The sequence below is a fragment of the Salmo salar genome, chromosome 21 (genome assembly GCF_965601325.2).
Source record: "Salmo salar chromosome 21, fSalSal1, whole genome shotgun sequence".
NCBI classification, from domain to species: domain Eukaryota; kingdom Metazoa; phylum Chordata; class Actinopteri; order Salmoniformes; family Salmonidae; genus Salmo; species Salmo salar.
The window spans coordinates 5,157,921-5,175,407 of NC_138311.1; the positions used below are offsets into that span (position 1 = coordinate 5,157,921).

Below are 17,487 nucleotides of genomic sequence, written 5' to 3' on the forward strand. Positions count from 1 at the left end.
TATTTCTGATCAATTTGATGTTATTTTAATGGACTTTTTTTTTTGTTGCTTTTCTTTCAGAGACAAGGACATTTCTAAGTGACACCAAACTTTTGAATGGTAGTGTATATATACACATATCTTTTTAAAATATATTTTCCTTTATTATTCCACGCAAACCCTACCACTCCTCCCCTAATAGGAAAAATGAATAAACAATAACACTTAGGCTCTACTCTACTTCCACAATATACATACTATATACATTTTACGGACACAATCTATTTTACAATAGTTATATTTTGTTTGTTTTTAGTCCTGGCCTTCCTCTATTTCTGATGTCCATCCAGTTCTATTTGCCATATATTTGTAACTGTGCTATTTCACAAAAGTTCTGAACCTATATACATTTTACAGACCCAGTATGTTTTACATTTGTTATCTTGTTGTTATTCGTCCCACCCGTCAGCTCTATTCAACCCCTCCCATCTATCTCTTAACACCATCCATATTGGATTTCTATTTGCCATATATTTTTAAACTGTGCTGTGATGCGTCACAACCTTTCTATTCTCATAGTTTCTGCAGATTGTAAATTAACGATTTACTGTATACAAGACACTTGGGAGCCAGAAATCTTTCTGATTGAGAGGGGGTCAAATACTTATTTCCCTCATTAAAATGCAAATCAATTTAAAAAAATGTTGACATGCGTTTTTCAGGATTTTTTTGTTGTTATTCTGTCTCTCACTGTTCAAGTAAACCTACCATTGAAATTATAGACTGATCATTTCTTTGTCAGTGGGCAAACGTACAAAATCAGCAGGGAATCAAATACTTTTTTCCCCTCACTGTATCTGCAGTGTTTGCTGCAGGTAAATGTTGCAATTGTAGGTAGCCTAGTGGTTAGAGCATTGGACTATTAACCGGATGGTTGCAAGATCGAATCCCCGAGCTGACAAGGTACAAATCTGTTGTTCTGCTCCTGAACAAGGAAGTTACCCCACTGTTTCTAGGCCGTCATTGAAAATAAGAATTTGTTCTTAACTGACTTGCCTAGTTAAATAAAGGTAAAATAAAAGACAAATTATTCAGCCATTCCTGGACCTGTGACCAAAAACTAGCTACATATGGACATATGCCAGTTTCATTTATCACAATTTTGACCTTTAATGCAGGGCCGACAGACAAGTTCCTTACTTTTTCCCCATCCACTTTCCTACTCCATTTTTGCGGTAATGCTGCAATTAGCTGGTTGTAATTTTTGGTAGAGCATATATTTCCATATATTTGTGTTAGCTGTATGCGTGACATAACTTCACCACTTCTATTTATGATATAATTTACAACACCTTTTTTAACCTCTTGACGGTCGCCTAGGATAGGGGGCGCCACAGCGCATTTGAAAAAAATTCGTGCCCATTTTAAACGGCCTACTACTCAAACTCAGAAGCTAGGATATGCATATAATTAATACTTGTGGATAGAAAACACCCTAAAGTTTCTAAAACTGTTTGAATGGTCTCTGTGAGTATAACAGAACTCATATGCCAGTCAAAACCCCGAGGCAGATCGAAACAGGAAGTGGAATTCTGAATTGCGAACTCAACTTCATCACGTTGCCTATTAATCACACCGTGAGCTATGGTTCATTGAGCACTTCCTATTGCTTCCACTAGATGTCCCCAGTCTTCACAAATTGGTTTGAGCCTTCTACTGTTAAAATTGAATGAATGAGATGCTGTGGAACGTGGTCACACGGAGAGGGCCATCACCATTATGACGCCGGCGCCCCTGGTTACCCTCCCCTTTCGAAACGTTTTGAAACACAATGCAATCGTCCCCCTCGAATCTTATTGGCTCTCGTGTTGAAAAAGGCCCTGAAGATTTATGTTATACAACGTTTGACATGTTTGAACGAACCTAAATGGAAAAAAAATGCATTTTCTCGAAATAGCTGTCCCGCGGCCGACGAAGCATTTGGATCAGCCTTCAGACGCGCTAACCTGGGATTCCTGGAAGTGCTTTCTGATGAAGACAACCAAAGGTAAGGGATTATTGACAATAGTATACAAGACTAGATGTGATATGCGATTGTTCCAAGATGGCGCTGACCTGTAACGTTAGCCTATTTTTCAGAGTATCGCATCCCCTTTCATCGCAAAGTATGATTACCCAGTAAAGTTATTTTTAAATCTGGCATTACAGGTGTTTTCAAGAGATATTCATCTATAAATCTTAGAATGACAATATTACATTTTAAAAATGTTTTCGAATAGTAATTTAGTAAATTGTAGCGCTGTTTCATTGGATGCATTTGAGGGAAAATAGTTAGTCAACGTTACGCACCGATGTAAAATGCTGTTTTTATATATAAATATGAACTTTATCGAACAAAAGAATGCATGAATTGTGTAACATGATGTCCTAGGTGTGTCATCTGATGAAGATTGTCAAAGGTTAGTGCTGCATTTAGCTGTTTTTTGGTTATTTGTGATGCATGTGGTTGGTTGGAAAATGGCTATGTGGCTACTTTTACGATATACTCCTCTAACATAATCTAATGTTTTGCTTTTGCTGTAAAGCCTTTTTGAAATCGGACAACGTGGTTCGATTCAGGAGAGGTGTATCTATAAAACGATATAATTTGAGAAAAGAAAATGAAAAAAAAATGTATTACATTTTGTTATGCTAATAGGGATAGGATTTTTCGCTGGATGTCCGTCCCGTATGCCGCACAGGGGTTAAACATTGTCGAAAAACACGTTCTTTTATTGAACCTTTTTTTTAACTAGGCAAGACAGTTAAGAACAAATTCTTATTTATAATGAAGGCCTACCCCAGCCAAACCCTAACCTGGACGATGCTGGTCCAATTGTGTGACGCCCTATGGGACTCCTAATCACAGCCGGATGTGATACAGCCTGGAATAAAACCAGGGTCTGTAGTGACGCCACTAGCACCGAGATGCATTGCCTTAGACGGCTGCGTCAATCGGGAGCACACAATATTTGTTGTATTATTTGTTCTGTCTTTTCTGGTGGATTAAACTGAAATTGCAACCAATGTTTTATAGCTTCTTTAAAAAAAATAACAATATTTTGGAGACTATTTCATTTTCAAATAACCGAAAGTGAGCAGTTGTAATCTGAATAAAGGGAAAAAGGCCATTCTTGAATTTATTTGCTAGAGAACCAGTTTGGATTAAGTATAACTTTTGTATGACTGATGACATTAGTGAGAGGTCTAACGCTTTCATATTTAAACATTTCTGCCCTCAGAATTCATGTTCATTATATAAATAGGCCCTTTAAATATTGTCTGGCTTGCCAGAAATTTGTGGAGTGGTTGAAAAACTACTTTTAATAACTCCAACCTAAGTATATGTTATCTTCCGACTTCAACTGTACACTTAGGTTGGAGTCATTAAAACTTGTTTTTCAACCACTCCACAAATGTCTTGTTAACAAACTATAGTTTTGGCAAGTCGGTTAGGACATCTACTTTGTGCATGAGACAAGTCATTTTTCCAACTATTGTTTACATACAGATTATTTCACTTATAATTCACTGTATCACAATTCCAGTGGGTCAGAAGTTTACATACACTAAGTTGACTGTGCCTTTAAACAGCTTGGAAAAGTCCAGAAAATGCTTTAGAAGCTTCTGATAGGCTAATTGACATCATTTGGTTCAATTGGAAGTGTACCTGTGCATGTATTTCAAGGCCTACCTTCAAACTCAGTTCCTCTATGCTTGACATCATGGGAAAATCAAAAGAAATCATCCAAGACCTCAGAAAAAAAATTCTAGATCTCCACAAGTCTGGTTCATCCTTGAGAGCAATTTCCAAACGCCTGAAGGTACCACGTTCATCTGTACAAACAATAGTACGCAAGTATAAACACCATGGGACCACGCAGCCGTCATGCCGCTCAGGAAGGAGACTAGTTCCGTCTCCTATAGATGAACGTACTTTGGTGCGAAAAGTGCAAATCAATCCCAGAACAGCAGCAAAGGACCTTGTGAAGATGCTGGAGGAAACAGGTACAAAAGTATCTAAATCCACAGTAAAACGAGTCCTATATCGACATAACCTGAAAGGCCGCTCAACAAGGAAGAAGCCACTCGGCCAAAACCGCCATAAAAAAGTCAGACTGCGGTTTGCAACTGCACATGGGGACAAAGATCGTACTTTTTGGAGAACTGCCCTCTGGTCTGATGAAACAAAAATAGAACTGTTTGGCCATAATGACCATCGTCATGTTTGGAGGAAAAAGGGGGAGGCTTGCAAGCCGAAGAACTCCATCCCAACCGTGAATCACGGGAGTGGCAGCATCATGTTGTTGGGGTGCTTTGCTGCAGGAGAGACTGGTGCACTTCACAAAATAGATGGCATCATGAGGTAGGAAAATTACGTGGATATATTGAAGCAACATCTCAAGACATCAGTCAGGAAGTTAAAGCTTGGTCGCAAATGGGTCTTCCAAATGGACAATGACCCCAAGCATACTTCCAAAGTTGTGGCAAAATGGCTTAAGGACAATCAAGTCAAGGTATTGGAGTGGTCATCACAAAACCCTGACCTCAATCCTTTAGAAAAATGTGTGGGCAGAACTGAAAAAGTGTGTGCGAGCAAGGAGGACTACAAACCTGACTCAGTTGCACCAGCTCTGTCAGGAGGAATGGGCCAAAATTCACCCAACTTATTGTGGGAAGCTTGTGGAAGGCTACCCGAAATGTTTGACCCAAGTTAAACAATTTAAAGGCAATGCTACCACATACTAATTGAGTGTATGTAAACTTCTGACCCACTGGGAATGTGATGAAATAATTAAAAGCTGAAAGAAATAATTCTCTGTACTATTATTCTGACATTTCACATTCTTAAAATAAAGTGGTCATCCTAACTGACCCAAGACAGGGAATTATTACTAGAATTAAATGTCAGGAATTGTGAAAAACGGAATTTAAACGTAGTTGGCTAAGGTGTACGTAAACTTCCAACTTCAACTGTCACACATTAGATCTGGTACAAGATAATACAAAGAAAAAACAAAAAACCAATCATCTTTGAAATGCAAGAGAAAGGCCACAATGTATTATTCCAGCCCAGGTGCAATTTATATTTTGGCCACTAGACGGCAGCAGTGCATGTACAAAGTGTTAGACTGATCCAATGAACCATTGCACTTCTGTTCAAAATGTTGTATCAAGACTGCCCAAATGTGCCTAATTTGTTTATTAATAACTTTCATGTTCAAAACTGTGCACTCTCCTCAAACAATAGCATGGTATTCTTTCACTGTAATAGCTACTGTAAATTGGACAGTGCAGTTAGATTAACAAGAATTTAAGCTTTCTGCCCATGTCAGATATGTCTATGTCCTGGGAAATGTTCTTGTTACTTACACTCTCATGCTAATCACATTAGCCTACGCTAGCTCAACCGTCCCGCAGGGGACCCACCATTCCTGAAGAAGTTTTAATTATTTAGCTAGCTAGCTATATGCCTTAGGCTAAAGTGTACTGTTAGCTAGCTAGCTAACATTAGCTGGAGCTAAAATTAGCTGGCTGGCTCCCTAGCAGAGGTTATTATTCGTTTCCCAGAGAAATTGTAAAAAACACAATTTCACATTTTGCTACATAAGACCGAATCCAGATGGTGAGTCACATATACAGGGTCAGTGTCAATACCATATTTACAATGTGCAGGGATACTGAAGTGGTAGGGTTAGATATAATAAACAGAGTAGCAGCAATAATAATTGTATGCGATTGTGTGTGTGTAGTCAATATAAATGTGTGTGCGTGTTATGCGTGTGAGCAAATGAAGTGTGTGTGTGTGCGTGCGTGCATGCGTGCGTAGAATTTACAAAGAGAGAGTGTGTGAGTGTGCATAGACAGTGCCTAAATATAAATAAAATACAAGGGTATATGCAGATTTTGTTAGCTATTTAGCAGTCTTACGGCTTAGGGATAGAAGCTGTTCAGGAGCCTGTTGGTGTCGGACTTGATTCTCCGATACCGCTTTCCGGACCTTCCTTTCACACCGCCTGATATCGAGGTCCTGGATGGCAAGGAGCTCAGCCCAAGTGATACACTGGGCTGTCCGCGCCACCCTCTGCTGCGCCATGCAATCGAGGACGGTGTAGTTGCCATACCAAGCAGTGACGCAGCCAGTCAAGATGCTCTCAATGGTGCAGCTGGAGAACCTTTTGAGAATTTGAGGGCCCATGACAAATATTTTCAACCTCCTGAGGGGGAAGAGGCGCTGTCACGCTCTCTTCCCGACTGTTTGCGTGTGTGTGGACAATTTTAAGTCCTTAGTGATTTGGACACAGTGGAACTTGAAGCTCTTGACCTGCTCCACTGCAGCCCCCCCCCCCATTTCCTGTAGTCCACGATCAGCTCCTTGGTCTTACTGATGTTGAGGGAGAGGTTGTTGACCTGCTAGGTCACTGTAGGTTGTCTCATCGTCGCCGGTGATCAGGTCTACTACCGTCGTGTAATCAGAAAACTTGATGGTGTTGGAAACAATCACAGTAAGGTACTTAATTGTAACCTGGAAATTATTTGATATTGAAAGAAAAACAGCTGCATTGGACTTTTAATATCCAATTCACAAGCGTAGTGTTGCAAGCACAAGATTCCAACTATGTGAGACATCAAAACCACACTAACAGGTTGAATAATGTTATGTGGAGTCTTATTTTTGGGAAGGGGGGAAAGGGACAATGAGCTATAACTCCTAGAATCTGTGACAGAATAATAAATAGACTGTCTAAATGAGTAAAACTGTGTGAAACATCATACCATATTTTGGAAAAGAATAAAGGGACTTTATAATGGAAACATTGGGCTTTCACTCGCTTGGTATTGATTCACACAATCATCAATATCATCCATCATCTTGATGGTCAACTTGACATGTTGCTATTGATACGGACAACAATCTATTTTTACTTTGATGAGGACTCAGTGATGACAGACAGACACGCTTACACACACACACACACACAATACAAAATAATTATCCCTCATCCCTTTTAACACCGGGATAGCAAATGTTAAGAGGCGGTATTGACCTGTCCACACTGACAGAAACATTACCCAAATGGCTCGGCTGTTTTCCGCTTTGGCGTGAACAGTGTTTCAGTGTTCGTCTGATGACTTCCTGTCAGTGTGCTTGTTATCCTTGATTTGCCAATTAAGCTGTCTACACTTTCCACCGCAGTAATTTAGGCCTTTCATCTGCCAGATTTCTTGTTTCCGGATGCTTCTGTAGCACACCATCTATTTCCCTGGATCTGTCTGACCCTATCAGACCTGGGTTCAAATAGCATTTTGATTTCTTTTAAATATTATGAACATTTGATTGATCCTGCATGGAGTGCTAGGTCGGTGGGCAGGGTTTGCAATATTGGGACTACCCATTGGTTCCCTTGAACCAGGGAAACTCAACCACAGCCATAGTATCTGAAAGAATGTGAATACTAATACAGATCCATATTAATGGGGTATTTTTGGACAGAAACATTTGAGTAATGTCAAAGGGTCATAATTTAAAGGACAGCAATTGGCACTTATTTTTTAGCACAACATTCATTCTGATTGATGGTTGTCAAACACATCCATATAATCAGCAGATCAAATACTTAGTGGCTAAGCAGAAGCCATCATTCAAAAGTTAGAGAACACCCAAGGACACTATTATCTAAATAGAGGGCATATGATGGGAAAGTGAGGCGTCACACCCCTCTACCACAACGGATTTCGGATCCACTCTTCCCCCAATTTCAATGGAGTTCTATAAACTGTGCAGCATCTACGCTACAATCGACTATCAGAGTGGATCTGAAATGGCCTTTGTTTACAGCATTGCTAGGGCACTTTCCCACTGTATTAAATTACACTACAGATCATTTGACTATGGTGGTGCTCTTGAGCTAAAAAGGGTCCTCCCTAAATGACCAGAAATATGAATAGTGTCACTATCTTTTATTGTGGCAATTTTCTGTCAAATGTGTTGTGATGATTAAATGCACTTTAAAACCATTTACACTCTGGGGAACTGACGTATATGGACAGGCCCAAGTTGAAATGCTTCTAAGAGAAAAAATCTGAAAAGCATATGCAAAATCATGGTAGCAATTGAAAGGGAAGACTTTGGAGATTATGGGGAAATTATGAGAAAAGGTGAAGCAGTTCACCTGACACACGACCAAATTCAGCTGTTGATTTTATGTGCATTGGAACGTCACTGTACTTTTCGAAGGCATTTGTTGAGAATGAAATCTGGAAATACTCTGGATATATTCAGAAACATAACAAGAATATGCAGTAGAAGACAATGACAAGGGTTTGAGTGAGAGGTCTAACTGATGTCTCCAAGTCGCCATACACCTTTTAAACGTGTGCACAGTTCCTAAGTCATTTAAATACACTTATATGACTCAGAGAAAGAGCTTTCAACTATTAGGTACTTGTTGGAGCTCTCCTGGCTGTGGATTTGGAGGAACTGAAGCAAGCACAATTGTAGTTTTTAGTTTGGAACGCTGCCCTGCATCCCCACCATTACACAATTCAAAAATGTTTCATTACAAATCGCAATGTGGGTCAGACGGTCATCATTTAAAAGCTTATTATATTGCCAACAACACTAGCTAATTCATAAAATACCATCTTCCAGTGATAGGCATTCATAGGGCATTTTAGAGTAACAGTTATTCATTTTGGTGCACAAAGAACAGAGTTATGAGTGCATAAAGGTGTGACTCATGTGGGGGATTTTCTTCACAATACGGTTCACAATAATGAGCTCTGACGTAATGTATAGCATGTTACTGTACAGCCAGTGCGTTACAATTTATGCGCTTATCAGTGACCAAATCTGCCATTTTTATACAGTATACGGGATGTGAGTGTAAAGAGCTATGTAAAGTTAGATTTGAAAGCTTGGGCATAAAATGTACATAGTTATATTTGTTTTATTTTTTTGTACAGAAAATGGATTGTTTTTATTATTACCTTGATGATTCCTCTGATGTGCATCTTGGCGATCATCTCAGCGGTGTAGAGGAACATGAGCAGCGTGTCCAGGGTAAAGGTCACGTACTGAAGCGGGGGGTAGTGCTCGAACGTCTTGGGTGTGTTCATACACACGCTGATGACGCTGATGATGGCACAGGCTCGCAGCAGAGAGTGCACCCACTGGGGAGGAGGAGGAAGGGGACAGACAAGGAAAGGTGAGAATCCACTCGTACTTGGGTCAAATACATATTGTATGTCAGTTACTATTTGAGTTGCGCTTGATTTAACTTGGGAGTTTGCAGTTTTGGGACTAGTCCATTGGTAAAAAAACTAACTATTTGAACGTAGTTTACATTTTAATTGGATATTGAAACAAGCCACACAGCTGTAAAATACAGCCTAAACAGTCTGAGTGAACCCATAGTGTACCTTTACTTTACCTACAATTAATTGAATTGGCGTCTAAATGTGCCAATTTTCCATTTCAAATATGGCCCAGTCCCTTGTGACTGAAATAGTCACCCACTCACTGGTTTGTTGATCCAGAAGATGTCGGCACTGTCGGCGAGGGTTTCGTCAGGCCCAAAGTCAGTCATGGGCTGGGCCTCAACCCTCGAGCTCTGCTTCCTCTTCAGCATGCTGGGGCTGGCTGTACTATACAGAGAGTGGATCTGATACACACACACAGGAAGTAAGTGACCAGGGCAAAGTCTCAGAGTTGCAGAGTTATCTGGCTGCATCCAAGTCTGAACATCCTGAGAATTGTTTCAATTGTATCATAAATAAGAGTTCAATCCATAGAATTCTACTCAGTCAAGTTCTAGTATTTCAAACTCTATGTGGATTTTATCCTCTTTGTTGGCATGGAATGTTCATAGAGTGGAACTGTCTTGAAAATTTCTTGCCAGCTCGGCAGCCTTTGAAATGTCCAATCTAAAATGGAGTTTGCAGAATTGTTGTTTATCTATAATTCTGATCAGAGTTATGTGGGGAGATACTGTTATGGTGTAACACTGGTACTGGTTATACATACATTAGCTCTTCAAAGATGACAATGCAATCCTTGGCGTAATCAAGTCTTGACAACTGGCTTTCAGTTAAACATTGTGGGGAATATCCACTTACAATATCCACTTACAATTACACTATTTCAAACTGGAAATTATTACCTCCCCGAGACGAGTATAAAAAAGGATGTAAAAACTGTGCACAACTTTTTTATTTTCTGAATAAAAAAGTAGCACTTGGCTTGCTTCATTAATACCAATCCGTCTATAAGCTTCCGATATAAAAATACAAAAAAAGTCTGCCCAGATTTGGAGTTCCTGCCCAGATTCTACTCATAACATAATAGACAACAGGTGTATGCTTTAATATCAAACAACAATGTTGTGTTGTTGAATGGCCATCGTGATAGACAACAGAGCACACATGTGAACACAGAACAAGTGTATTCACATTGGAACAACAGCTTCAGTAACTTACTTACCGAGACGTAAAGATCATACTCGATCTTCCATGTGTAATAAACATCAAAGGCTAGGAGGCTACAGGTTAGGCTTACAAGCTACAGCACAGTGACTGAGAGAGGGATGTATGTGAGAGTCTGTGTGTGTGTGGTATGCAAGGGCCGATTGAATTGGAACAGAAGTACACATACAGGGGGATATGACGCCCTCAATGGAGACAAAGCACACATACCAAAGGGAAAAGTAAAGCTGAAATTGCTCCAGCACTGCACATAACATGCGATCAGGCATACCCTGTAAATAACACATAACAGTTAGTCAACCTCATGGCATATATGGTATACAATGTGCATGTACAATACCAACATCTACAGTACGATCAAAGAGAGACAAGAAAACGCCCACCAACATCTCACAGAGGCATATATGCAAACAACACACTCAGTGGAGAGAGGTGTTGTGGGATAGAATGGGAGTGGGACAGTGGTGAGGGGTCATGTGACTCACTGTGAGCTGGCTCCTCATTGGTGCATTCATCCCCAGGTCAGAGGGGGGCAGAGAGACCAGCCAGAGATAGAGAGGGGGAGCGTGATGCTGTATCAGTACCTTAGGGGTTACCTGTTGTAAGATAGAGAGAATACTACAGCAGTCAAATTACTGGAAGAGAGAGACATCATTCAACAGTCAAAACAGTCCGGACTGTGTGCACATAGACCAAATATCAAAAGAAAACATAATCAATGTTAATTTCAATAAGTGTTAGGCCTATCAATTCCCTCTTAATTAATGTCAGCTCAATGTCAGCCTTACTAGGTACCTTGATAAAATGAACAGTTACCCTGAACATATAAGCAAACTGCAGTTGGACAGAAATGAAAGTAAAATCCAAATTATTCCATCCATTTGTTCAGGACTCTGCCAAGACTCTCTGCACATCACATAAGCACAATATAATTAACCTAGTCCATGGACCATTATCAGTGACAATAAGTAGACTATAATTTCACCCTGTCTTATTCCAATAGCCAGAGGGAAACAGCCTTCTCCAATTGCACTTAGCGAAATACTTTAACGTCAATGTCCACGATTCGAAAATGGTCAAGGCATGGGGAAATTATATTAGACATAGAGAGGACAGTATAATGCCTATGCCCACTGTGTCTCTTTCACCTCGCGGCCCCAAAAAATAAATGTGTCCTCTAAACGCATCATGCTGTCAGAAGCAATTTGCAATGTAATTGCTACACTTAGCATATTATGTTGGTACAGATTTGAAGAAGAGTGAAAACTAAATTACAGGGTGTAAGTGCTATAATGTAGGAGTAAAGTTGCCAGAGACTACAATTAGCCTCCCATTTCAAGAGAGGGACATTTTCTCTCATGAGCAGGATGCAATCACCGGGCACATTAATTGTAGCTGTGAGTATCTATTAGCTTCAACAAACTTAGGCCTACTTTCTAAGAGTTTGTTTCACACTTGAGGAGTGCACTCAGTGCACTCTGAAATAGGCCTGTACATTTCTATTGTAACTATAGAAAGAAAAATAAAGTGTGATGGTAGAGGTGACAAAGTACACTAACCTTATCCTTAAAGGGGTAATTCCACGGTAACAGAGAAGCTAAAACTCACCTTTTCTCTTTAAAATGCATGCCAAGCTAAAACCATTGATTGAAACTTTAACAAACCATACACCTATATGCAGAAGTCTACTTCACAATTGCCACTGAACATTTCACTAAGACGTGTTTACTTGAAGAACAATGCAGATGCAAAGTTTGGTAACAGAATGACAAAAATCTGCCTTAGTTTTTTTATGTGACCACGTTTTCAAAAACTCTTAAATATCTGGTCCGAATTAAGAGTCAAATATGTTTGTAGAAAGAATGGGGTATCAGCTATGACATGACACCTTGAGTTTGAAAAAAAATCTATTTGGTTATTGAACTACAGTAAGTGAAGTGGATCAACACCTGGTAACAGAATGATGGGAACAGAATGACATCATGGGTCCTCGATCTGTACTATACAGAAATGCATAATTATCGATGTCATTCTCTTCATCCTGAGTAGGTACACGTAGGTATAAAAATGTCATATCCTCCTTTGCATGTTTGGGTATTATTCTACACACAGGCTATAATTCTAACGAACTCCACCCCCAAACAAGGTTGGTCCAGACCAGACCAAATCTGTACCAATCATAGATGTATATGCTTCACAAGTTTGGACATCACAGTACAGAGCGCAGTACAGTAGAGGAGTGGAGCAGTTTTATTTTTTCATTTGTTTTTTAGCCCATAGATATTGTTGTAATTTTTTTGTCACTCAAATATCACATGAATACACATTAGACATGGACAAAATGTATAGAATAGCAAGAAAATTATCTTTAAGCCTGAAGAATTCTCTCCACCAACAAGATGGTGTGAACAGTCTGTGTCATTAACAGTGCTTGTGCACATAGAAATAGAACTGGTGCGTGCTTTACTGTACTGTGCTCTACTGCAATTGTGGTTTGTGACTGGTCCGTGTAAAGCTTATCAGTCTAACAGTCTAATAAAGTCATTCAAATTGAATAATATAATATTAGTTTCAGTGGCGGTCGGTGCTGTTTAAGATGAGGGAGAATTATTTAAAAAATGATAAGCATGGCCTTATTTCAATTACAGCATATTGGATGACTGTCATTCATATTCCATTCACCCAGCTCAATGTAACGTCGATAAGTTTAGGCTACTACATATCATTTTCCCTGTACCCATAATGTGGTTGCTAATAACCTAGCCTATGAATGAATGTTTACAAGGTACTGAGAGAATTTTGAGTAATCAAGGTGACAGACAATGAAACATTCAATACTACCTTGCACACTCTTGCCTGCATATAGCTGATCTAGGATGTAATCATTAGTCCAACAGTTTCACCAGAATCAATAAACCCCTGAACACCCGCACACACAGTTCACTTTCATAGCAGCCACATACAAAACAGCATGATCACTTTGCTTGTTGTATATATAATTCCTTCTCGCAACCATCTACGCGCTCTCCTCCTCACACCTTTTACCTTCGCCTGACACATCAGCTGTCTGTGACCAGGCGAAAAAACCTTTCCAAGCCAAACCTTCATATCATAACCACTAACCGCTACACTGAGCCTATATCGTTGTCACGTCATAGTCAACATATAGTAGCTACTAGAACTTAGGCGTTAGTAAACCCGCTACAGTCATGCAGCACAGTGATCGGTCGGAAAGCAGTTTAGCAGTTACATCAGCAGGCCCAGGTGGCAAAAAAATCATAAACCCAAAAGCTTACCTTGACTTGGACGAGTTCCAGTGTTGGATAGCCATAGCCAGCTAGCTAACATAGCATCCCTCTCTTTTTGAGCCAGGTGTTTGATTGGGCTAAACTAGCTAGCTTCTTTTGCTAGCTAAGTGAAAGGTTAAAAAAATACAACCAAATATAGCTCCCTCTCTCTTCTCCTTAATTTTGGAAGAAATGTCTTTGTTCAAAACTATTCAATTGTCTTTCTCTTTGAGTCAACTACTCACATTTTATGCACTGCAGTGCTAGCTAGCTGTAATCTTTCAGTACTAGATTCATTCTCTGATCCTTTGATTGGGTGGACAACATGTCAGTTTATGCTGCAAGAGCTCTGATAGGTTGGAGGGTGTCCTCCGGAATATATCATAATTACTGTGTAAGTCTATGGAAGGGGGTGAGAACCATGAGCCACCTAGGTTTGTGTTGAAGTCAATGTACCCAGAGGAGGACAGAAGCTAGCTGTCCTCCGGCTACACCATGGTGCTGCCCGACAGAGTGCTGCTGAGCCTACTGTAGACCTTCATTGCAAAACAGTGTGTTTTAATCAATTATTTGGTGACGTGAATATATTTAGTATAGTTTTATCATAAAAGGATAACTTTAATGTTTCACTATTTTTAATAAAATCCACTGAGGATGATGCCTTCATCCTCTGGGAGACTCATTTTACACTTACATTTTAGTCAATTAGCAGACGCTCGTAACCAGAGCGATCCCCCCCCCCCCCCCCCCCCATACTGGACCCAATGGGAATCGAAACCACAACCCTGGCATTGCAAGCGCCATGCTCTACCAACTGAGTCTCTACTGATTAGTTGCAATTTCTCAAGTCCTCAATTTTCTGATCCACTCGTTTACATTTCTTGCATCATCTCCAGGAAGTAAAATGGTGCATGCACAGGTTATGGCCTTCATTCCAAACCTCCCTTTTCATTTGGAGGACATTATTCTTCTTCATGTTTGACAAGCGCTTTATTTGCTTTGAACAGAAACAGAGCATTACATATTGGATATAATACACCGTCATTTTGATGTAGCTTGGTTCCTATCAGTTTCCAGAGTAACCTTGGTGAAGAAGCAGATGTCATTCGGTCGATGTCTGGGGATTTCAGTCTCAATATGGGCATGCATTACCAAATGAAAAATCGGCAACATAATCTCTGTAATGGATTAAATACCTGCTACATTTGTTGTAACCAATGCCAGCCAGGTTGCACTTGCATTGAAGATGGATGCTGACACGGTTATTGTTATGTATGTATGTATGTATGTATGTTTGATTGCAATTATATTGTTTTATCAGTCATGGAAGGAAACCATACACTGGACATTCTTTATAATAGTGCCATGGTGTTTGAAATGGATATGCATGTTGGAAGCTGTTTTAACACAGTGTAGAAATACAATTATTCCAGAATAATAGGAAACTTCAATTTCATATCTTTCTACACTGTAAAATGTCAATTTTTATATTGTTTTCCCAATGGACTGTAATGACCTGACTAGATCATGAAGGAACAATTGTCCAGACAGAGGATGGAGTTAACGAATGGACAGTTTATTAACCCAATTTAACACAGGCTACTGTTTTGCCGTAGCCCACGCCAAATAAATGAAAGGAACACTACAAACCAACCGTGACCTTCTCTTGTGAAGCCCAGACGTAAGAGAGAGAACAATGGCTAAACACCGGTCTTAACTTCCAATGCTCCATCCCCCTGCCCAACCCCCCTTCACGCCACTCCGCCAACCACCAGGCTGCCCGGTATCAGAACATTCCAGGCATTCCCGTGATTGGCAGATAGCAGGTTGATTGGCATGACCCCGCGAACACTGGTAAGTACGACACAACCCACTAATAGCCTAACACATAACCCACAACTGTCTGTGCGGGTCGCTACAGTACCTTTATTCGTTTTAAAAATGTAAATTGAAATATTGGTGAAGCTGGGAAAACAGGGTGATTTCTGAGTATGTGGTTCAAGTAGAACCTAACACTTCAGTGCGGGGATTAGTCTTGTCTACATTATAAAATATGGTGGTAAATGAATGTGGTCCTTGGAAGTGAGGTCACACACACCATATATCCTCAAAGCAATACTATACCATTTTAACAGCCATGGGGCGTTGTCAGGACACCGAATGGAGTTAACTCTCTTGGCACTGTCACTGACTGCGAAGACATGGCGTTGTGTGCAACAGTCCTTGCAGTCTGCCCTTCGAATTCGCTATGTTATGCTCAAAACTCTGCATATGCCAACACCTTGCATAGATATGTAACGCCACTTAGGACTTTGCTTATCAAAAAAGATACACGTCAAATAACACTATGACGTTTCAAATACGCTTGTTGACCAATGAAGACCTGAATATGACTGCACGTCACATAATTAACACGTTAATTTATTTTTGACGTAGTGCCGCACGAGCGCAGACACACTTCCCTAAACTCTGGACAATGCTTGTCATTAAAAAAATTGCTAGGTGATGGATGCAAACAATGTTCTTCTCCAAAAACATAGCAAAACGACATATTCTGTTTCAGTAGCTATAGTTAGCTAGCCTACTATCTAGCTAAGTGTCATCATCTAAAATACCCCTAATTTATAAGACAGTTCTTATTTCATTAATGGAGGTCGGACCAATCTATGTGAAGCTAGCCACAATAAGGATTAGCCACAGTGGAATTTGCTTTTTGCCTTCAAAATAAAAGTATCTCAATGAAAGTCATGCAAATAATACAAATAATGGAATCATGCCATAATGGAATAGATCATGCTAAACGAGGTTGGAATGTTCTTATATAAATTCAACAAAATACAACAATTTGTTAATTTGACAAATCTTTTGAAATCACACTGGATGTATGAGACTTTAGAATTGCATTGGGGGCATACTTACTTCACGGTACAGCCTTCCCTATGGATAGTGGATCAATCAAATCCAGGGGCGGAAATCCCGGGGGGGACGGGGGGGACACGACCCCCCCATCCTGGGAAAAATATGATTTGTCCCCCCCAATATATCACTGAAACATAACTATGTAATTTAAATAATATTCATAATACGCAATGAAAGCAATTGTGCTGATTATAGACACTTAATAGCGCGTTTTTAAGTTTCAAAAGATTGCGATACCCCCACCCTTTACCTCACAATGGTTTGATCCACTGCCAGTTCCTTAGCTTGCTAGGTAACGTAGAGGTCGTATCTACTGTCTGAAAGGCACTCAATACACGTAACTGACGTGAGGTTAATCCAGTCAATCGCGCACACACACTAGCTGAATATGCAGAGCTATCGCACAAATATTAACTATTAAGCTAGCTAGTACCTATTCCATTTATGTGGCCTCGTCAAAGATGGAATCTTTGCTATCGTCAATTTATTCCGAGATCAGCATGCAGATGATGTAAGTTAGTGCTTCAAAGTCCCTGTGATAAGGTTAGCGATAAACTGAAATCCAAACTGAACAGAACTACGCTCTCTTCTACCATTGTCTTAAATATATTTAATGGTCTCGTTGCAAAAGCTAAATTGTCGCAAGGGAACTTTTATTTATTTATTTATTTTATTTCAACTTTATTTAACCCGGGTAGCAAAGATTATAGCAAACACCACTGAAACTGAATTGGTGCTCGCTAGCTTTGCAAATTCAGCTATTGTTGGAAGCCAGCCA

The 17,487-nt window shown here is 39.9% G+C and overlaps 1 protein-coding gene across 3 annotated transcripts in view; it reads right to left on the bottom strand.

Annotated features, from left to right (window-relative positions):
- The window catches only part of nalcn (sodium leak channel, non-selective), a 363,467-nt gene that overhangs the window by 323,183 nt on the left and 22,797 nt on the right, over positions 1-17,487 (bottom strand). For 2 of the 3 annotated variants that reach the window (XM_014163789.3, XM_014163792.3), the window contains exons 2-5: positions 10,989-11,099; positions 10,714-10,775; positions 9,543-9,683; positions 9,010-9,192 (exon numbers count right to left, since the gene is read on the bottom strand). In XM_014163789.3, coding sequence (XP_014019264.1) covers positions 9,010-9,192; positions 9,543-9,683; positions 10,714-10,755 — 366 coding nt within the window. In that variant the 5' untranslated portion in view covers positions 10,756-10,775; positions 10,989-11,099. The remainder of the gene's footprint in view (positions 1-9,009; positions 9,193-9,542; positions 9,684-10,713; positions 10,776-10,988; positions 11,100-17,487) is intronic. The other variant, XM_014163790.3, reaches the window with a different exon arrangement.